General features: G+C 48.3%; 1 protein-coding gene across 1 annotated transcript in view; it reads right to left on the bottom strand.

Annotated features, from left to right (window-relative positions):
- The window catches only part of LOC307223371 (uncharacterized protein), a gene marked incomplete at its 5' end in the record, with an annotated part of 58,482 nt that overhangs the window by 24,951 nt on the left and 11,027 nt on the right, over positions 1–22,504 (bottom strand). The window contains 3 exons of the mRNA XM_079989339.1: positions 4,622–4,682; positions 8,234–8,488; positions 11,595–11,658. Of these exons, the coding sequence (XP_079845465.1) occupies positions 4,622–4,682; positions 8,234–8,488; positions 11,595–11,658 (380 nt within the window). The remainder of the gene's footprint in view (positions 1–4,621; positions 4,683–8,233; positions 8,489–11,594; positions 11,659–22,504) is intronic.

Raw genomic sequence — 22,504 nt, 5'->3', positions numbered from 1 at the left:
TGCAGCACAGTGGTTATGAGCGGGAGATGTGAGCCAGCCAGCCAGCTTGAGATGGCCTCGTCACGCAGTTACTGGCTTCATCGTTTTAAATGTATAATGCTAGTCTCACCTGAGAGCATCTTTTTTTAAAATACAGTGGTACCTCGGGTTAAGTACTTAATTCGTTCCGGAGGTCCGTACTTAACCTGAAACTGTTCTTAACAAGAAGCACCACTTTAGCTAATGGGGCCTCCCGCTGCCACCGCGCTGCCAGAGCACTATTTCTGTTCTCATCCTGAAGCAAAGTTCTTAACCTGAAGCACTATTTCTGGGATACCAGTGTAAAGGTAAAGGGACCCCTGACCGTTAGGTCCAGTTGTGACCGACTCTGGGGCTGCGGCGCTCATCTCGCTTTACTGGCCGAGGGAGCCGGCGTACAGCTTCCGGGTCATGTGGCCAGCATGACTAAGCCGCTTCTGGAGAACCAGAGCAGAGCACAGAAACACTGTTCACCTTCCCGCCAGAGCGGTACCTATTTATCTACTTGCACTTTGACGTGCTTTCGAACTGCTAGGTTGGCAGGAGCAGGGACCGAGCAACGGGAGCTCACCCCGTCGCGGGGATTCGAACCACCGACCTTCTGATCGGCAAACCCTAGGAACTGCCTCCCAGAATGGACTGGCTGGTGCCATTTCTCCCTCTCTCTCTCTCTCCCTCCAAGTCCCTCAGAATCTACTGTTTTGAGTTAAGTCCTCTGGCACAACCCCCTGGCACGGGCAACCGAATAGACAGCTATGTTCTAGAAAAACAACTACCAGACTTTCCGAAGACATCTGAAGGCAGCCCTGCTTAGGGAAGATTTTAATGTTTAACAGACCGTTGTATTTTAATATTTTGTTGGAAGCCGCCCAGAGTGGCTGGGGAAACCCAGCCAGATGGGCAGAGTATAAATAATAAATTCTTATTATTATTCCTCGTTTACATCAATTTCACACCCCTTCCATCTGCGGTCTTCCCCGTGTCAAATTTTAGACTGTAAGTGCCTCAGGGCAAGGGACTGCTCTTTTGTCCTCATCATGCAGTGATGGCATTAATTAATAATAGAAGATGGGTGGAGTTTACTGCTTTTGGGCAGCTGTGCCCAAAGCAGCTTACAACAAACATTCAAAACATAAAAATACAGAGCACTGTGGGGGAAACAAATATACAAATTACAGAGCATGTCAGCAAATTCCTATACAGTCATACCCCATGTTATGTTTGCTTCTAGTTACGTTCTTTCAGGTTAAACCCCGTGGCGACCCAGAAGTACCGGAAAGGGTTACTTCTGGGTTTCGCCGCTCGCGCATGTGCAGACGCGCAAAATGACGTCACGCGCATGCACAGATGCACTGCTGCGGGTTGCACTCTTTTCATGTTGCGAACATGTCCACTTCATGTTACGTTCTTTCAGGTTACGCCCCATGGCGACCCGGAAATACCGGAAAGGTTTATTTACGGGTTTCGCCGCTCGCGCATGCGCAGACACACAAAATGACGTCATGCGCATGCGCAGAAGCGGCAAATCACAACCTGCGCATGCGCAGACGTGCCGCTGTGGGTTGTACTCTTTTCATGTTGTGAATGGGCCTCCGGAACAGATCCCGTTCGCAACCAGAGGTACCACTGTATAATTAACAACAACAACAACAACACATGCCATGTGGAACAGGGGAAGAAATGGCAGATACTTATCGTATTAAGGAATTGCACGGAGAGGAGGAGAGACAGAGACGTTTCTTCCTCCCCTTTTCCTAACTCTAGAAGTCATTGGAGTTACACAATGACACTGACAATGACACTGGAGTTACACAATGAACAGGCGTGGTGTTAACCTCTGGGGCTCACCGCCACAACGTGGTGATGGGCACTAGCTAAGACGACTTCAAAAGGGTGATAGGAAAAATCAGGCTCTTTCCAAGCAACATGGCGGGACTTCTACCTCCTACGCCAGTGCAGAACAGCGACAACACCCTAAGGAATTGTGAGGGCCATCGCCTGTCCAGGGCGCTGAGAGGTGTTAGGAGACACATACACACCCCATTCCCCTCACAAAGCTACAATTCCCAGAGCGGTTTGACAACTCAGCCAGATGGGCGGGGTATAAATAATAAATTATTATTATTATTATTATTATTATTATTATTATTATTATTATTACCAATCCTTCTTCCCAGGGAACTCTGGGAATTGTAGCTCTCTGTGTGTGTGGGAACCTGGATCTCCTAACCACTCTCAGCACCCTGAACAAACTACAACTCCCAGGATCCCCTGGGGGAAGGCGTGGCTGTCTAGAGGAGGGTCACAGCGCTTGGAAACGGATGGTGTAAATGCATAGCTGTCAACTTTTCCCTTTTCTTGCGAGGAAACCTATTCGGAATAAGGGAATTTCCCTTAAAAAAGGGAAACGTTGACAGCTATGTGTAAATGTGGCATCGGGAACTTTCTGCGTTCCACGGAAACCCCATTTAGCTATCTTCGACGCAGCCGTTGCTCGGCTTGGCTCCCCCCCCAGCTTGCCAAAAAAGCCTTCTTGCCCCACCGGGGCCATCGCACTGGGCAGCCGGTCAAGATCCTGGCCCCTGCCCAGCCTTCTCAATCAGGGGCTGGGCCTCCTCGTAACCGCAATCCGTGCTGCACCCCATCCTTATCGGCCCTGGGATCCAAGGGTGACATCATTTTTCCTGGCCGGGACCCAGAACTTCCTTCTCCTCCCAGCGGGGCTTGGCTGGCTGTTTCCTGCCCTAGGCCATTGCCCCGGCGTTGGAGGGGAGCTGCCGGGCTTCCACTTGCCGGGGCCGGCCAGGAAATTGGCTGCTTGGTGGCGAGGGGAGAATTTGGGAAGCAGGAAAAGGGGAGAGGTAACCCAGTTCCCAAACATTATGGACCTTGCAGGGCTGTGCAATCCAATTTTATGCAGAGAAAACCCACTGAAATTAATGGCCCCTGATTTCAACAGGCTACATCCACACGGCACATTTAAAGCACTAAGGTAAAGTTAAAGGGACCCCTGACCATTAGGTCCCGTCGTGACCGACTCTGGGGTTGTGGCGCTCATCTCGCTTTATTGGCCGAGGGAGCCGGCGTACAGCTTCCGGGTCATGTGGCCAGCATGACTAAGCCGCTTCTGCCGAACCAGAGCAGCGCATGGAAACGCCGTTTACCTTCCCGCTGGAGCGGTACCTATTTATCTACTTGCACTGGTGTGCTTTCGAACTGCTAGGTTGGCAGGAGCAGGGACCGAGCAATGGGAGCTCACCCCATCGTGGGGATTTGAACCGCCAACCTTCTGATCGGCAAGTCCTAGGCTCTGTGGTTTAACCCACAGCTCCACCCGCATCCCTTATTTAAAGCACTATAATACCACTTTAAACACACATGGCTTCTCCCAAAGAATGCTGGGAAGTGTAGTTGGTTAAGGGTGCTGAGAGATGTTAGCAGACCCCCTCTATTCCTCTCACAGTGCCGCAATTCCCAGAGTACTGTGGGAAAGAGGGGTTATTATTGGTTGGTGGTTAAACCACTCTGGGAGCCGTGGGTCCGTGAGGGGAACTGGGGCCTCCTGGCAACTCTCAGCGCCCTTGACAAACTACAAGTCCCATAATTCTTTGGAAGGGGGAAGCCATCGCTACTACTGTTCCCAGGGTGTGTTGAGCCACACTGGGAACCATAGCTCCGTGAAGGGAATAGGGGTCTCCCGGCAATTTTCAGCACCCTTATCAAACTACCGCTCCCAAAATTATTTGGGGGAAGGAAGGCGTGACTGTTTAAAGTGGGGTCGTAGTGTTGTGTCCAGAAACATGTGGGAAATCCTGAAGGGACTGACAACTTAAATTCATAGGTAGCCGTTTTTGAAAGGAATGGCATGGGCTGCCCCTGTCCTAATGGGCCAAGTCTAAAGTCTTCTCGTACGTCTATAAAGCACTAAACAACTCAGGACCAGGTTATTTTAAGAGACCACCTTGCCCTCGCCTCAATAGCCCCACCTGGTGCCTGAGCTCAGCTGAGGGGGCCAGCCTGGCAGTGCCACGTAGCCAGTGGGAGCAGGGCCTTCATTGTGGTGTCACCCACATTAGAGACCTCTGTCCCTGTGAGACAGGCACCTGTGCTTTTGAAAGCCTCTCTTTTTAATCACTCCTCCCCCAGCTGAATTGTTGTTTTTGGTTTGTGGCCAATACGATCTACAACGCAGGATTTGTATTATTATTTTTTATTAAATTTCTATACCGCCCTTCATCTGTAGATCACTTCTTCTTTTTTTACGATTTTCAGGTTTATACATTTCAGTAATTTTTCAGCCATTTTAACATTTCAAAACTTGAGTTCCTTCCCCCTCTTTCTGCGGATCCTTAAATTTATTTTTAATATCTTCTGCATATCCAAACTAACTCAATTTGTTCATTTATTCATCTGCTTTAAATATATACTCTTGCGAAACTGCAGGTTAGTACAATAATCCTGCCAATGTTCTTATCTGTTTTACAATTTGTCTGCAAATATTCAATAAACCATTTCCATTCTTTTTTTTAATAAAAAGTTTGTTATCTCGATTTCTTATTTTTCCGGTAAGCTGCGCCATTCATCCACACTCAGCTGTACATACTTGCATTCTCCAGGCTCCTCACAGGTTCCATGAGTTTCGTGACAACCCGGCCGGCAAATGGCTGCAAGAAATACGAGGGGAGTTTCTGTGAGCGCTGCAAATTCAGCCCAGGGCAGAGCGATGATAATCATCACCATTACGATCTAATAAATTTATAAATCTAAAAGACAATCCAGATAATTAAAAGCCACAGGCCTGGCAGAAAAGAAGTGATTTTGCCTGGCGCGCTGATGACGCCATGTGAGTCTCTGTGAGAGAGAGAGCAGGGAGCCACCACAGAATTGGCCCTTTCCGGTGGTGCCACCCTCCGGACTTCTCATGAAGAAGGGCCTCAGATGATAATTGCAGGGTCTGGGACAGTTCCTAGGGGGAGAAGCATTGGGGTCCTTGAGGTATTGGGGTCCTGAGCTGCACAAGGATTTATGGGTCAAAACAAGAAGTCAAATTTCCCAGAGGTCTGCTCCAAAGGTAAGCATTTAGGAGCACTGAAAACGCAAGGTGCTTCTGTTTCAAGAGACAGGTTCTATTAGATAACAATGAAACTTCACAGCAAACACAGCTTAGGTCACTTGGAAAGAAGATATCTGAGCACTCCAAATCACCTGCCCAAGTACATACAGTGGTGCCCCGCAAGACGAATGCCTCGCAAGACGAAAAACTTGCTAGACGAAAGAGTTTTCCGTCTTTTGAGGTGCTACGCAAGACGAATTTCCCTATGGGCTTGCTTCGCAAGATGAAAACGTCTTGCGAGTCTTTCCCCTCCCCCCCCCTTTTTCTAAGCCGCTTAGCCGCTAAGCCGCTAATAACCGCTAAGCCGCTAATAGCCGCTAAGCCGGTAATAGCGCTAATCCGCTAATCCGCTAATAGGGGTGCTTCGCAAGACGAAAAAACCGCTAGACGAAGAGACTCGCAGAACGGATTAATTTCGTCTTGCGAGGCACCACTGTACAAAGAAAATAGTAGAACTAGCTGAAACTGATCATTGCTAGCAGTGTTTGAAACTGAGATATGAAGGTAAAGGTAAAGGGGCCCCTGACCATTAGGTCCAGTCGTGACCGACTCTGGGGTTGCGGCGCTCATCTCGCTTTATTGGCCAAGGGAGCCGGTATACAGCTTCCGGATCATGTGGCCAGCATGACTAAGCCGCTTCTGGCGAACCAGAGCAGCGCACGGAAACGCCGTTTACCTTCCCACCGGAATGGTACCTATTTATCTACTTGCACTTTGACATGCTTTCAAACTGCTAGGTTGGCAGGAGCAGGGACCGAGCAACGGGAGCTCACCCCGTCGCAGGGATTCGAACCGCCAACCTTCTGATCGGCAAGCCCTAGGCTTTGTGGTTTAACCCACAATGCCACCCAAAAGCTAGGAGCTAAATGGTACCTTAAACCTAGGTTATGGGCACAACGGAATGTTTAGATGGGCTTTTTTTTAATAACAGGAATACAGTGCTGAAAATGAATGAACTGCAGCTAAAAGATTATGTTCATTTTTCACATGGTCTAGTAGTCCTTCCCCTGGCCGCCCCCCAAAATATGCTTATGAGGGTCTCCTCTCCAGTCTTCAGAGAGTAGCTGGAAGTGGGGAGGCAGAAAAAGGTCCTCCTTTCCTTCCGCTCTGCAGTTTTAATTTGAAATCTTAGGCACACTGCTGAGCCCAGAGCTCAGAAACTGCTTGCGCTCATTAAATTCCCTGTCACAAAATGCGCCTAGAACAATGGGAGTTTTGAACGCTGGTTGCAAGGTGTTGCTGATTATTATTATTGCATAACTGTAAGTTTATTGTACAGTCTGAAAAAGCTGTCTAATCTTAGAAGGGACATGGCTGTGAGGGGCCATGGGACTCTACACAAGTGGACGCATTAATGTAATTAATTTGCCACTACACAAGTGGACGCATTAATGTCCTAGTTCTGCTGGATCTCTCAGCAGCTTTTGACACTATCGACCATAACATCCTTCTGGACCGTCTAGAGGGGCTGGGAGCTGGGGGCACTGTCATACAGTGGTTCCGCTCCTTCCTCCTGGGCCATGTTGAGAAAGTGGTGGTGGGGGATGAGTGTTCAGACCCCTGGGCTCTCACTTGTGGGGTGCCTCAGGGTTCTGTCCTCTCCCCCATGCTTTTCAACATCTACATGCAGCCTCTGGGAGAGATCATCAGGGGGTTTGGACTGGGTGTTCATCAGTATGCAGATGATACCCAGCTCTACCTCTCTTTTAAATCAGAACCAGTGAAGGCGGTGAAGGTCCTGTGTGAGTGTCTGGAGGAAGTTGGAGGATGGATGGTGGCTACCAGATTGAGGTTGAATCCTGACAAGACAGAAGTAGTGTTTTGGGGGGACAGGAGGCGGGCAGGTGTGGAGGACTCTCTGGTCCTGAATGGGGTAACTGTGCCCCTGAAGGACCAGGTGCGCAGCCTGGGAGTCATTCTGGACTCACAGCTGTCCATGGAGGCGCAGGTCAATTCTGCGTCCAGGGCAGCTGTCTCCCAGCTCCATCTGGTATGCAGGCTGAAACCGTACCTGCCCGCGGACTGTCTTGCCAGAGTGGTGCATGCTCTGGTTATCTCTCGCTTGGACTACTGCAATGCACTCTATGTGGGCTACCTTTGAAGGTGACCCAGAAACTGTAACTAATCCAGAATGCAGCAGCTAGACTGGTGACTGGGAGTGGACGCCGAGACGACATAACACCGGTCTTTAAAGACCTACATTGGCTCCCAGTACATTTCCGAGCACAATTCAAAGTGTTGGTGCTGACCTTTAAAGCTCTAAATGGCCTCAGTCCTGTATACCTGAAGGAGCGTCTCCACCCCCATCGTTCAGCCTGGACACTGAGGTCCAGCGCCGAGGGCCTTCTGGCGGTTCCCTCGCTGCAAGAAGTGAGGTTGCAGGGAACCAGACAGCGGGCCTTCTCGGTGGTGGCACCTGCCCTGTGGAACGCCCTCCCACCAGATGTCAAAGAGAAAAATAACTACCAAACTTTGAGAAGACATCTGAAGGCAGCCCTGTTTAGGGAAGCTTTTAATGTTTTATAAATTATTGTATTTTAGTGTTTTGTTGGAAGCCGCCCAGAGTGACTGGGGAACCCAGCCAGATGGGCGGGGTATAAATAATAAATTATTATTATTATTATTATTGAATGAATCAATGAATCAATGAATGAAGGGGCTGGGTAGGGTCGAAGCAGAGTCTCAGGTTCTCCTTCCCAAATTTGTGGATGCGTAACCTAGCAGTTTGAAAGCACGCCAAAGTGCAAGTAGATAAATAGGTACCACTCCTGCAGGAAGGTAAACGGCATTTCCGTGCGCTGCTCTGGTTCGCCAGAAGCGGCTTCGTCATGCTGGCCACATGACCCAGAAGCTGTACGCTGGCTCCCTCGGCCAATAAAGCGAGATGAGCGCCGCAACCCCAGAGTCGGCCACGAATGGACCTAGTGGTCAGGGGTCCATTTACCCTTTACCTTTAACAAAGCTTCATTACTGGCAGGAGGCCAGGATGGAAAATAGCACCCAGTGCAGGACTCCTGGGTTCTCTCCCCTCCCTCCCCCGGTCCAATGCAGCCCCTTCTTCCTCTCCTCCGCACCGCGCCAGCCGGACGTCCCGGGACATACCCCGTTTACATTCGTCTCCCGTCCAGCCGTCCAGACAGACCTTGTTGCCCGCAGCGTCGCAGCTGTGGTGCCCGAAGAAATCGTCGCGGGGACGGCACAGGAAGTTGCAGGCCGGGCCGTAGTAATGCTCTTGGCAGCGCACCCGCACCCGGTATTCCAGCGAGGTGCTGCGCCCGTGATGCCACAGGTCCTGCCAGCCTTCGCCAGGGTTCAGCATTCCCGAACGGGTCACCCGCTCCATTAGCTGCCCTCCGCCTGGAAGGAGAAGCAAATTTCCAGCAAATTTCCGAAGACAGAGGCAGAGGTGGAGGAGCCAAAACTGCCTGGGTGAATCAGAAGAGAGGAAGCTAACTTGCAGCCAGTCGGGCAGCTGGTCCACCAAGCTCAATAATAATAATAATAATAATAATAATAATAATAATAATAATTTTATTTATATCCCGCTCTCCCCAGCCGAAGCCGGGCTCAGGGTGGCTAACAACAATAAAATAGTGCAACATTCTAAAAACATTTCATTATAAAAATTACCGTGTTTTTTGCACTAAAGCATGTGGTTTGTGCCATGTGCAGATCGGGGGGCACTGATGCGCCGCTGAGTCATGTGAGCTGCACTGAGGGGCCACATCTCCAAAATGTGTTCATTCCTGATTTTAGCATTCTTTTCTGCTGCCCAGTTTCCGCCGCATTTAGACCAACAGACCTGCTTACCCAGATCCCAGCGTTTGCGAGAAGCAGTGTCCTAAAGCAATTGTATAAGCAACATTTTGCCATTGGGTTACCGTATTTTTTGCTCTATAAGACTCACTTTTTCCCTCCTAAAAAGTAGGGGAAATGTGTGTCATCTTATGAAGCGAATGCAGGCTGCGCAGCTATCCCAGAAGCCAGAACAGCAAGAGGGATTGCTGCTTTCACTGCGCAGCGATCCCTCTTGCTGTTCTAGCTTCTGAGATTCAGAATATTTTTTTTCTTGTTTTCCTCCTCCAAAAACTAGGTGCGTCTTGCGGTCTGGTGCGTCTTATAGAGCGAAAAATACAGTAATTAAAATCCAATTGATGGCAACCATTAAGCTTAAGTTCTGTAAAGATTGCCAAAGGGGGGAGTCAGGCTGCGCCCTGACCGAAGGCCTGGTGGAACAGCTCTGTCTTGCAGGCCCTGCGGAAAGATGTCAAATCCTGGGCCCTAGTCTCTTGTGACAGAGCATTCCACCAGATCGGGGCCACAGCCGAAAAAGCCCTGGCTCTAGTTGAGGCCAGCCTAACCTCCCTGTGGCCTGGGTCCTTCAGGATGTTTTTATTTGAAGACCGTAAGTTCCTCTGTGGGGCATACCGGGAGAGGCAGTCCCATAGGTACGAGGGTCCTAGGCCGTAGAGGGCTTTAAAGGTTAAAACCAGCACCTTGAACCTGATCCTGTACTCCACCGGGAGTCAGTGCAGCTGGTAAAGCACTGGATGAATGTGATCCCATGGCAGGGACCCCGTAAGGAGTCTCGCCGCGACATTCTGCACCCGCTGGAGTTTCTGGGTCAGTCTCAAGGGCAGCCCCACTTAGAGCGAGTGGGGCAATACGCTCTGCACAGGTCAGCAGTGGCTCTCCAAGCTGCCAAGCCAGGGGCATTTGCATCCCTACCTGGAGTGGCTGCCGGGGATAAAAATCAGGACCTTTTCCACACAAAACAAGAGATTCACCACCCTGCTACAATCCTGCACCCGGATGGCGCTGCAAATGGGCCCGCACAAGTTACCAGTCCACAATAAGGTCCCTGTGGCAGCCTGCCCGTGAGTCATTTGTGGAGTGGCGAACGCATGAAAGGAACCCGAAACTATATTCATCTGGTTTTGCAGAAGCTCCCTTGCCTCTGTGCCTCCACCACATTGGTGGATTATCCTCCACCAGGGCCAGGGCCTTCTCAGTGATGGCTCCGACCTGGTGGAACGCTCTGTCCCATGAGACCAGGGCCCTGCAGGCTTTAACTTTCTTCCGCAGAGCCTGTAAGACAGAGCTATTCCGCCTGGCTTTCAATCTGAACTTAGCCTGATCTTTTATTCCCCTTCCTTCCCTCCCCTCCTCTTTTTATGAAGATTACCCGCTCTGAGATCCCACAGCTAATTCTCCCCTGGTCTCCTCACTGGCCCAAATAGGACTAATTTAGCCAGCTAGCCCTGGTGATCATCTAATGTTTATTGGATGGATTTCCCCCCTAAATTGATTTTTGAATTCTGAATTTATTGTTATTCACGTTTCATACTGTATTTTATGCTATTTTTTGTTGCATCAATTCAGTGTTTTAAATTTGTTGTTAGCCGCCCTGAGCCCTGTTTTCTGAACTGAGGGCGGGGTATAAATAAAAAAATATTATTATTATTATTATTATTATTATTATTATTATTATTATTATGACAGCTAAGGAGCTCTGCTGGATCAGATGAAAGGCAGTTCACCTAGACCTCCATCATGGGCAGTGAGGTAGCCCTGGGAAACCCTGAAGCAAGCAGGGTTTGAGTTAAGAGACCTCCTTTGCCGCAACTGATATTCAGGGGTAGACTGCTCTGAACATAGCTGTCGACTTACAGATTTGAAAATAAGGGACCAGCAGCCTCGAAAATAAGGGATCAGCAGCCAAAATAAGGGATCAACAATTACTTTGGTAAAATACATATTTTGTTGCGTGCAAATGGCTTTAGATACCTATTAGGTCCATAAGTTACCATATAGCACATACAGTGGTACCTCGCAAGACGAAATTAATTCGTTCTGCGAGTTTTTTCGTCTTGCGATTTTTTTCGTCTTGCGAAGCACGGATTTTGGAAAAGCTTCAAAAATCACCAAAGTCTTCAAAAACCTCAAAAAAGGCTACCACACCGCGTGCTATGAGTTGCTCCTCGAAGTCAAGTTGCAACTGCACCCCCTGAATGCACGGTTTTAAGAAAAAGGAAATAAACTTGCAAGACAAAGGAAACAAACTTGCAAGACATTTTCGTCTTGCGAAGCAAGCCCATAGGGAAATCCATCTTGCGAAGCAACTCAAAAAACGAAAAACTCTTTCGTCTTGCGAGTTTTTCGTCTTACGAGGCATTCGTCTTGCGCGGTACCACTGTATTCAACACAAAAAACAGCAACAATTTGTTATTGACAAAGGACAGTTGGACACAGAAAGGGCCCCATTACCTTCAGTAGCTTATTTAAGGGACATCATCAATAAGGGACAGCGGCGGGACATGGCGCTGGGATAAAGGACTGTCCCGCCAAATAAGGGACGCTTGACAGCTATGGCTCTGAACATGGAGGGTCTCAAAATCCTAACTGTGTCCCTGTCTGGAATCCCACCCTGCTGGCTCCTGCAGGTGAGAAAGCAACTTCTTACCTTGACTGGTGACGTCAGAAGCGTTGACGGCATCCCAGGCCTCCAGAACCAGAGAGTATGAGCGCTAGAAGGAACGAGGCATTTGGTTACGGGAGATTATTATTATTATTATTATTATTATTATTATTCATTGAATTTATATACCACCCTATACGCGATTTCGTAAATCGTTTTAAATGTCCAGGGAAACCTGCCCATACTGGAGGTGTAGATTTATTTATTTTTGCAATTTTCCTTAAAAAAATAGCTTGAAAACCTCTTCTTCTTTGCAAAAAATATACTCAAGAGCTTTGGCCAAGAAGGAAGCTCAACAACTTTTGTGTTCCGATTTTCATTTTTTGAAATATGGCAACCCTAAAATAAAGGAAATACCAGGTTCAATGTCCTTGTATTAATTTACCAAGCTCTGCACCCTCAAATCCCAGCTTGATCACTGAGATCAACTAAGTGCAGGAACATCGTTCATTGTTTCCTGAGTTGGTGAGGCTTATTTGACAATGACAAAAAACCCCAAGCCTTTAGTGTCTCCAGCCCGGTCCTATGGAACTCTCTGCCACTAGAGATTCAGCAAGCCTCTTCTCTTTCAACTTTTTTTTAAAAAATAATATTTATTAAGAGTTTAAAGATTACAAAAAAAAAGAAAGAAAATTTACGTAGTGTTTTTGTTTTTGTATTGTATTATATTGATTTGTTTTAATTCTCTTTCAACTTTTGAACGCCAGCTGAAAACTCTTCCAGGCCTATGCAGGCAATTCACAGAATTCATTTTCATCCGTTTATTTAATATACAGCAGAACCATCATTTTCAAAATAGCCCCCATCAAAGCCTGGTGAATCTGGAACTAGACTTGGATGATCTGATAACGTCAATCGTCTTTACTTGGACTTTGTTATTATTTTAACTCGCGCACAAAGTACTCATTCCTCGTGGCTATTTGACAGTTTCGTTTTTCATCTTTTAATTTCCATCCATCGTTATAAAATGAAATAGTAATTACTAAAGCAGGGTTGAGCAGTAAACGCGCTTTCACTTTGAAGTAAATGATTCTTTACTGCTGCAACCCCTCCAGTTCATATGCAGTTCATTAGGAATGTATTGTGATTTTACGTGTGAATCACCCTGAGATCTACAGATTAACAACAGCAACAATTTTACCCCCCCCCCAAAAAAAGAAAAGCCCTTAACAAAATACAACTACCACGACTCTTTCGATAAAGGGCTGTGTCCAAATATAACAACAATAATAACTTCATCCAAAAAGGATACATTTTCCCACAATGCTTAGCTGATTCCCGATTTTAACTTTTTAAAAATATTGCTTTTATTGAACGGCTTCTATGTACATTTGTTGTAAACCACTCTGGGTTTTTTTACAGAAGTCTTTTTGCAAATAAACAAATATTTTATAATATTTATAAATATTTTTATAAATAAAATTTCGGATCTGGGTGGGGCAGATGGCTGCACCCATTTTAGGGAGGTGGAAACTGAGGCACACGAAAGAGAACAAAGGATCGGTGGACAGAATCCAGGAGTCTGGGTTCCCAAAATCCCAACGCACCCGCGCGCACACACACATGGTCCATTCCAACTCTATGACATACCCCTTTCGCACATTACAAAATTCTCCCAACGCTTCATCTGCACTTGGGGAGATCTGGAGACAAACAAGAGAACCGTCTCCCTGGCTCTGAGCTGTAGCCCTCGGACACCACTCCCTCAACCACCACCAGAACTCCAAAGCTGGGAAGAGCGCTCAGAGAGATTGGCAAGGTTCCTCGCAAATTCCTTCTGCCCACACAAAGATTTAGTTTTGGCACAGAAGAGAGAGGAGAGGAAAGGGAGAGTCACAAGCCCTGATCGCCCCCACAGCTCCCCTTTCGGGGAAACCCAGCTTTGCTCGCAGGTAAGGCAGATGGAAAATGTTCACACAGGAATTCGGATCTGAAATCGGATCGGATCTGTCGAAACAGAGCTCAAGGTGGGGGGGGGCACTAAACAGAAAGCCAACCCAAACCCTGACTTGGAAACGAGTCTCATGAGATTTCCCACGCTTGAGAAACCCGATAGATGCAAGGAAACAATGAGGGTTGTGGTCAACACGAGTCCTACTCAGAGTAGACCCTCCGGTAAAGGGACCTCTGACCATTAGGTCCAGTCATGGCCGACTCTGGGGTTGCGGCGCTCATCTCGCTTTATTGGCCGAGGGAGCCGGCGTACAGCTTCCGTTTCATGTGGCCAGCATGACTAAGCCGCTTCTGGCGAACCAGAGCAGCGCACGGAAACGCCGTTTACCTTCCCGCCGGAGCGGTACCTATTTATCTACTTGCACTTTGACGTGCTTTCAAACTGCTAGGTTGGCAGGAGCAGGGACCGAGCAACAGGAGCTCACCCCGTCGTGGGGATTCGAACCGCCGACCTTCTGATTGGCAAGTCCTAGGCTCTGTGGTTTAACCCACAGCGCCACTAATTCCCATGGAATTAATGTAGGTCCATTCATTTCAGTGGGGGGTCTACTCTGGCTGGACAGAACCCTGAGGACCTGCTCCCCGAAATTTAGAATATTCTTCAGATGCGTTGCATCAAATGGGAGCGAAGGGCCTGCATATTCCTTTAAGCAGCCAGGAACGAGCTACCGTATTTTCCCGCATATAAGACTAGGGTGTTTTCTTTTAAAAAATGTTTTCATATTTGCCCTCGTCTTATACATGGGTAGCGCATGGGAATTTGGTTGCAACTGTGAGCAAGAGATTTTCTGCGGCGACGGGGCAAGTGATTGGTGGGTCTGTAAATGCCTGCTTGCGAATGGCTGTCTCTGTGGCAATACCGCGGTTGATTGGGGGCTGTGGGTGTTTGGGATCGTTAGCGGCGGGTGAGCGATTTTCTGCAATTCCACCCCAAAAACAGCTCAACGACTCTGCCGGCGATGGGACGATGGGAGACGGATTTAGCAATGCATGTGGGTGAGTGATTTTTGGCAGCCCCCCCCCTAAAAAAAGCTCAACAGCTCTGTGTCATCTCTCCCCCCCCCCATTTTCTTAAATTGGAGTCCCTAAAATAGGGGTAGTCTTATACACGGGGGCGTCTTATTGATGGGAAAGTATGGTACTCTTTTCTGCTCCAGAGAGCCCCTGCGAACTTGGGAAAGTCAGAGCCTCAGTTTTGCCATCTGTGAAAGGGGAACACTGGCAGCCTGCCTCACAGGGTTGTTGTGAGGGCAACCAGCTCCGAGCTTGTTCTCCAGAAACTGGTAATCCAAAGAAGCCTGTCTCTGATCTTGGAAGCATCGCACAATGCACTCCTTGGAGGTTTCTAAGCAGAGGTCGGACAGCCATCTGTCATGGATGTTTTAGTTGAGATTCCTACATTGCAGGGATTGGACTAGATGACCCTCGGGTCCCTTCCAATACAATTCTGAGATTCTATAAGTCCTCATTCTCTGCAACCCTAACCCCACCTGCTCAGGTGGCAGCTCCACTGAAGTCAGTGGGATGTACTGAGTAGGATTGCACCATAAGTTTAAATGCAGGCAACTGCAATAACCACACCTGACTTTCCAAAGACATTTGAAGGCAGCCTTGTAAGAATACAGTGGTACCTCGGGTTAAGTACTTAATTCGTTCTGGAGGTCTGTTCTTAACCTGAAACTGTTCTTAACCTGAAGCACCACTTTAGCTAATGGGGCCTCCTGATGCCGCTGCGCCACCGGAGCACGATTTCTGTTCTCATCCTGAAGCAAAGTTCTTAACCTGAAGCACTATTTCTGGGTTAGCGGAGTCTGTAACCTGAAGCGTCTGTAACCTGAAGCGTATGTAACCCGAGGTACTACTGTAATAATAATAATAATAATAATAATAATAATAATATTTGTACCCCGCCCATCTGGCTGGGTTTCTCCAGCCACTCTGGGCAGCTTCCAACAAAAATTAAAAATACATTAAAATGTCACACATTAAAAACTTCCCTTCCCTTGTATTGAGAAGTTTGTAATGCTTGGTGTTTAGTTGTGTATTTATATTATGACGGAAGCTGCCCTGAGTGGCTGGAGAAACCCGGTCAGATGGGTAGGGTATAAATCAGGGGTCAGCAACCTTTTTCAGCCGTGGGCCGGTCCACCGTCCCTCAGGCCATGTGGTGGGCCGGACTATATTTGGGGGGGAGGGGAATGAATGAATTCCTATGCCCCACAAATAACCCAGAGATGCATTTTAAATGAAAGGACAAATTCTACTACTACTACTACTACTCCTACTACTCCTACTATTACTAATAATAATAATAATAATAATAATAATAATAATAATTTATTATTTCTACCCTGCCCATCTGGCTGAGTTTCCCCAGCCACTCTGGGCGGCTCCCAACAGAATGTTAAAAACACAATAAAACATCAAACATCTAAAACTTCCTGAAACAGGGCTGCCTTCAGATGTCTTCTAAAAGTCAGATAGTGGTTTATTTCCTTGACATCTGACAGGAGGGCATTCCATGGTGCGAGCACCACTACCAAGAAGGCCCTCTGCCTGGTTCCCTGTAGCTTTGCTTCTTGCAATGAGGGAACTGCCAGAAGGCCCTCGGCACTGGACCTCATTGTCTGGGCTGAACGATGGGGGTGTAGACGCTCCTTCAGGTATACTGGACCGAGGCTGTTTAGGGCTTGAAAGGTCAGCACCAACACTTTGAATTGTGCTCGGAAACATACTGGGAGCCAATGTAGGTCTCTCAGAACCGGTGTTATGTGGTCTCGGTGGCCGCTCCCAGTCACCAGTCTAGCTGCCGCATTTTGGATTAATTGCAGTTTCCGGGTCACCTTCAAAGGTAGCCCCACATAGAGCGCATTGCAGTAGTCCAAGCGGGAGATAACCAGAGCATGCACCACTCTGGCGAGACAGTCTGCGGACAGGTAGGGTCTCAGCCTGCGTACTAGATGGAGTTGGTAAACAGCTGCCCTGGACACAGAATTGACCTGCGCCTCCATGGACAGCTGTGAGTCCAAAATGACTCCTAGGCTGCACACCTGGTCCTTCAGGGGCACAGTTACCCCATTCAGGACCAGGGAGTCCTCCACACCAGCCCACCCCCTGTGCCCCAAAAACAGTACTTCTGTCTTGTCAGGATTCAACCTCATGTAAAAACACACTGATTCCCGGACCGTCTACAGACCAGATTGAGAAAGCCTTAGGTTGCCTACCTCTGGTATAAATAATAATAATTATTATTATTCCACTATTTTACCCCATTTTCTCTATGTCGTTCCTTGTCCCTGCGTTCTCGTTCTTTTCAAAACGCCACATTTGCAGACGGCTCAGCTGCTACTCTTTATTTATGACCCTCCGAAGCATTTGAATATTTAAATGCATGCCTTCGTACAATCCATTTAAATGAATGCATTCCTGTTTATTAAATGCAATTAGAACTTTTCAGTGCTCAGCACAGTCTCGGCTCCAGCTTACTGGAATCCTTGGGAGCGAGTGTGCGTGTGTTTGTGTGTGCCGAGTCGAACCCAAGACCCAGCTGTTGGCCTCAGGCTGTGAGCCAGTTGGTTAGGTTTCAGCTCGCTGGCCTGGGACCTGACAGAGCAGGTCAGCATGGGGAGAAACATCTAACAAAAACCACCCCGGGCGTTGTTGTGTTTCCATCTCCTGCCCGCCAGCCAAGCCAATGCTCAGAGATGCTGAAAGGTGCAGTCCCATAAAATCCGTAGGGCCACCTCCCTGCTCTCCATGCGTCCCTATTTCCCAGGGACAGTCCTGAATTTACAGAAGCCATCCCAGTTTCTGATTTGATCCCGAAATGTCCCGCTTTTCCTTAGGATGTGTGGCGCTGCTGGAACGCGGGTGGCGCTGTGGGTTAAACCACAGAGCCTAGGACTTGCCGATCAGAAGGTCAGCGGTTCGAATCCCCGCTGACAGCATGAGCTCCCGTTGCTCGGTCCCTGCTCCTGCCAACCTAGCAGTTCCAAAGCACGTCAAAGTGCAAGTAGATAAATAGGTACCGCTCTGGCTGGAAGGTAAACGGCGTTTCCGCGCGCTGCTCTGGTTCGCCAGAAGTGGCTTAGTCCTGCTGGCCACATGACCCAGAAGCTGTACGCCGGCTCCCTCGGCCAATAAAGTGAGATGAGCGCACAACCCCAGAGTCGGCCACGACTGGACTTAATGGTCAGGGGTCCCTTTACCTATTTTCATCGGAGAAATGTTGGAGAGTATGGAGTTTTGCGACCCCCGAACCAAGGAGATAAGTAAATCTACAACCTTTAGAACAGGCACCCCCAACCTTCAGCCCTCCAGATGTTTTGGCCTACAACTCCCATGATCCCTAGCTAGCAGGACCAGTGGTCAGGGATTATGGGAATTGTAGTCCAAAACATCTGGAGGGCCGAAGGTTGGGGGTGCCTGCTTTAGAAGATATCTGAAATCAGCCCTGCATGGAGAAGTTGTTTAATGTTTTATTATGCTTTATATATGTTGGAAGCGGTCCAGAATGGCGGGGCCACCCAGTCAGATGGGCGGGGTATAAATAATAAAATTTTCGTTATTATTATTATTATTATTATTATTATTATTATTATTGAATAGGATGTTCCTTTTTTTTTAATCAGAGGAAATTTGGGGGGGCTTGGACTCTTAGAACATAAGAAGAGCCAATGGCCCATCTCATCCAGAATCCTGTTCTCACACCAGCTTGTTGGAAACCAGCAATCAGGATTCGAACTCACGATTCGAACCAGCCAACGGGTATTCAGAAGCATCGATGCCTCTGACTGTGGCAGCACGGCAGAGCCATCGTGCCTAGAAGCCATCACAGGCTTCTCATCCAGCCCTCTTTTAAAGCCACCCAAATCGGTGGCATCGCAGCCTCTGGTGGCAGTGAGTTCCACAGTCTATGCGTTGGATGAAGAAGTCCTTTCCTGTATCTCCGGCTTGCTGGACGTCCAGCAGTTCCAGCGTTGCAAGAGACGGAGAAAAGCTTTCCTCTGTCCCGCCTGGTTTTATAAACCTTCCACCCCCTCGCCTGTTCTCTAAACTCTTCCCGCTTCCTTTTCGCTTTGGGAGTACTAGGGTCTGAGCCAAACTCCTCACCGCTGAGCTGGCAGAAAAATCAGCAGGGAGGTTTTCCGAGCCACATGGTGTGATTTCCTGGAACTTAAGGCAGACAAAAGAAAGTGCTTCTGCAGCCAAGAGGGTGGTTAAACTACGGAACTCCCTCCCACTAGAGGCAGAGATGGCCTTGGATGGCTTTGAAAGAGGATCAGGGAAATTCACAGAGGATAAGCCTATCCATGGCTTGTCCTACCTCCTCTGTAAAGGGCTCCCTGCATGCCAGGCACTGGGAGTCATTTTCTAATGTTCTGTGGGCGTGTTATGAAATAAAGGTTTTAATCTTAAATTGAATCTGGACACCCCCCACCTAGTTTAAACCCCCCACATGCTAAATCCAAACACTCAGTGTTAGGCCACATTCGCAATATATAAAGCACTCTGATCCCACTCTAAAAAGTCATGGCTTCCCCCAAAGGATTCTGGGAGCTGTAGTTTAATAATAATAATAATCGGTGCTGTTTTTCTAGAAAAATAGGTGCCAAAACACTTCACTTATAACGGCAATGGAGTCCACCTGAGAGGTGCTGGAACTGAGTTCCAGCTGAAAAAAAGCCCTGAGGATGATAATAATAATAATAATAATAATAATAATAATAATTTGTTATTTATACCCCGCCCATCTGGCTTTGTTTCCACGGCCACTCTGGGCGGCTTCCAACAAAATATTAAAATACAATAACCTATTAAACATTAAAAGCTTCCCTTCCTTCAGATGTCTTCTAAAAATCTGTTGGTTGTTTTCTCTTTGACATCTGATGGGAGGGCATTCCACAGGGCGGGTGCCACCACCGAGAAGGCCCTCTGCCTGGTTCCCTGTAACTTGGCTTCTCACAGTGACGGAACTGCCAGAAGGCCCTCGGCGCTGGACCTCAGTGTCCGGGCAGATGTTGTTGATGATAATTTTATTATTTCTTGCCACCCATCCGAATAGGCTGCCCCCAGCCACTGTGGGAGGCTTCCAACAAAATATTAGGGGGGGAACTGTAAGGATGCTGAGAGCTGTATGGAGACTCCCTAATTCCCCTCCCAGAACTAACATTTCAGAGTGGTTTAACCATCAACCCGTCTTTCACAGGGAACTCTGGGAACTGTAGCTCTGGGAGGGGAACGGGGGGGGGGGGTCTTCTAATAACTCAGCACTCTAACAAATGACAACTCCCAGGGGTCTTTGCAGGAAGTCACAACTGTCTAGCGCGGTATCAAAGCGCTTTAAATTTATAGTATGAACATGGTCTTCCTCTGGTCTGCTTTACTGCAGCCTTGGAAGCTACAGAAGGTGGTATCAGAAATCTCTTGAAACTTACCACCCTGCTTGCCTTGGCTCTCAAATCTCCTAAATCAAGTTTCTAGTCCTTCTAATTATTAAGATAAATAGGTTAGGATGGATGTATTGAATATTATATATGAAATATGCAGCGTTTAAGGGCAAATATGGAAACCATGGAAGGCAGGTGGGACAGGAAGTCTGTAAAGTGGTGTTTTGTTTTGTTTTGAAAATTCAATAAATATTTATATATTTTAAGTTTCTAGTCCTTAAACTAGGAAGACATCTGGGAGGAACACAATACTTTCTCTCTGCCTTCAGGAAACCTCAGCTGAATCTCCTGGCTTAGAGGATACAACTTGCAGGGCCAAACCAGTCCCCACAGCTCTGCCTTTAAAAAATTCACGGGAGGATGTGGTTTTGACCCACAGAAAACCCAGGCTCCGAAATTTGCCCAGGTCTCCACCTGCAAAGCCTTGCACGGCAGACCCAGAGCGCTGCTGCGGAGAATTAAGCCCAGCACTGTGAAGAATTAAGCCGTCATCTGGGGAGGAGGCGAGGAAAGTGACTTTGCATCAATTAAGGAGAGAGACTTTAATTAAGTTATTTATCTCCAGATCTCGCTCCTCTTCTCTGCCCTCCCCCCCACCCCAGAGGGATGGGCAGAATAACACAAAGAGCTGGGGGGAGAAGGAGGAGGAGGAATCCCAGCCCTTCTTTGCCCTCCCAGCCCTGGAAATCCCCTGGGAGAGAGAGAGAAAGAGAGAGAATATCAAAACCGCCACATTATAGGCTCACCTTTCCGCTGCACATGAGATCTTGATCGCATTTAGCAAGCTCATTTCCACCTTCTGAAATGCAACCCTTCATAGACTGTGGGCAGGCGTGGGGGGGTTATTCAAGCCCAAGGAAGCAGCACTCTGCACATGCCTAAGAGCTCCTCACCACACTGAGCTCACAGGCCTGGCTCTGAGTTAGAGTCACATCGCAGCACCTTGAACAAATATTGTTTTGATACCACTTTAACTATTGCAGAGTCCTGCAAAGAATCCTGTTGTTTTTTTTTGAGGGGGGTGATAAGGATCCCTGGCTTGTTGTGGGGGTGATTACAGACCCTCCAAGTGTCCCTATTTTCCAGGGACAGTCCCGAATTTACAGAAGCCGCCCCGGTTTCTGATTTGATCCTGGAATGTCCTGTTTTTCCTTAAAGGTAAAGGGACCCCTGACCATTAGGTCCAGTCGTGGCTGACTGGGGTTGCAGCGCTCATCTCACTTTATTGGCCGAGGGAGCCGGCGTACAGCTTCCGGGTCATGTGGCCAGCATGACTAAGCCGCTTCTGGCGAACCAGAGCAGCGCACGGAAACGCCGTTTACCTTCCCGCCGGAGTGGTACCTATTTATCTACTTGCACTTGGACGTGCTTTCGAACTGCTAGGTTGGCAGGAGCAGGGACCGAGCAACGGGAGCTCACCCTGTCGCGGGGATTCGAACCGCCGACCTTCTGATCGGCAAGCCCTAGGCTCTGTGGTTTAACCCACAGCGCCACCCGCGTCCCTTTTTTTCCTTAGGACGTCCCTATTCCCATCAAAGAAATGTTGGGAGGGAGATGTCTCTACATTCACTGGAGAAATGTCGGAAGGTACGGAATGTCCCTATTTTCTTCAGATAAAGGTTGGAGGATATGTGATTGTGAGGAATGGCTCACCTGCCTCTCCATCCCTCACCTGGAGAAAAGCTTTAATGATGAGTGACACAACCTTACGCATGCTTACTCAAAAGTAGGTCTCTTCAAGTCCCATGGGACTAATTCTCAGGTAAGTGGGCATAGGGGACGCGGGTGGCGCTGTGGGTTAAACCACAGAGCCTAGGGCTTGCTGATCAGAAGGTCGGCGGTTCAAAAGCATGTTAAAGTGCAAGTAGATAAATAGGTACCGCTCCGGCAGGAAAGTCAACGGCGTTTCCGTGTGCTGCTCTGGTTCGCCAGAAGCGGCTTAGTCATGCTGGCCACATGACCACTTGGCCAATAAAGCGAGATGAGCGCCGCAACCCCAGAGTCGGTCACGACTGGACCTAATGGTCAGGGGTCCCTTTACCTTTACCTATTAAAAACAAAGCGTGTGTTGATTTTCTCTGAAAATTCTGAGGCCTCTTACTTTTATCCACACCGAAATGTCCCTTAACGTCATCCAAATCGGGGGAAAGACCTCCTCCCGAGTTAATGGGCAGAGAGCGTTTTCTTTCGCTCCTTTTAACCTGATGAAAAGTGTTCTTTTCAAATGCCTGGGTCAAAACTTTGCAGCCGGCCTCCAGCACACCCTACCGATGTTTTTTGGGGGCGCAATCTCTGTTTGGACAGGCTGGGCTGCCCTTTCTGTTTTGTTCCTTTTAAAAGGTCCACCTGGATTTGGAAAGGCAGCGAGAACGAGGAAAGCCCAGCCGTTCCTCTCCTCCGGCCCTGGGAAAGGTCACGGAGCTCTGATGACCTTTGACTCTATGGGGCCTGCCCCAGATGCCTTTCCCCGCCACAAGGGCACGGCGGCTAAGT

The sequence above is a fragment of the Podarcis cretensis genome, assembly GCF_951804945.1.
Source record: "Podarcis cretensis genome assembly, chromosome: 8".
Classification (NCBI taxonomy): Eukaryota; Metazoa; Chordata; class Lepidosauria; order Squamata; family Lacertidae; genus Podarcis; species Podarcis cretensis.
Note: the sequence above shows the minus strand (reverse complement) of the source record. Positions and strands in the feature narration are given on the sequence as shown.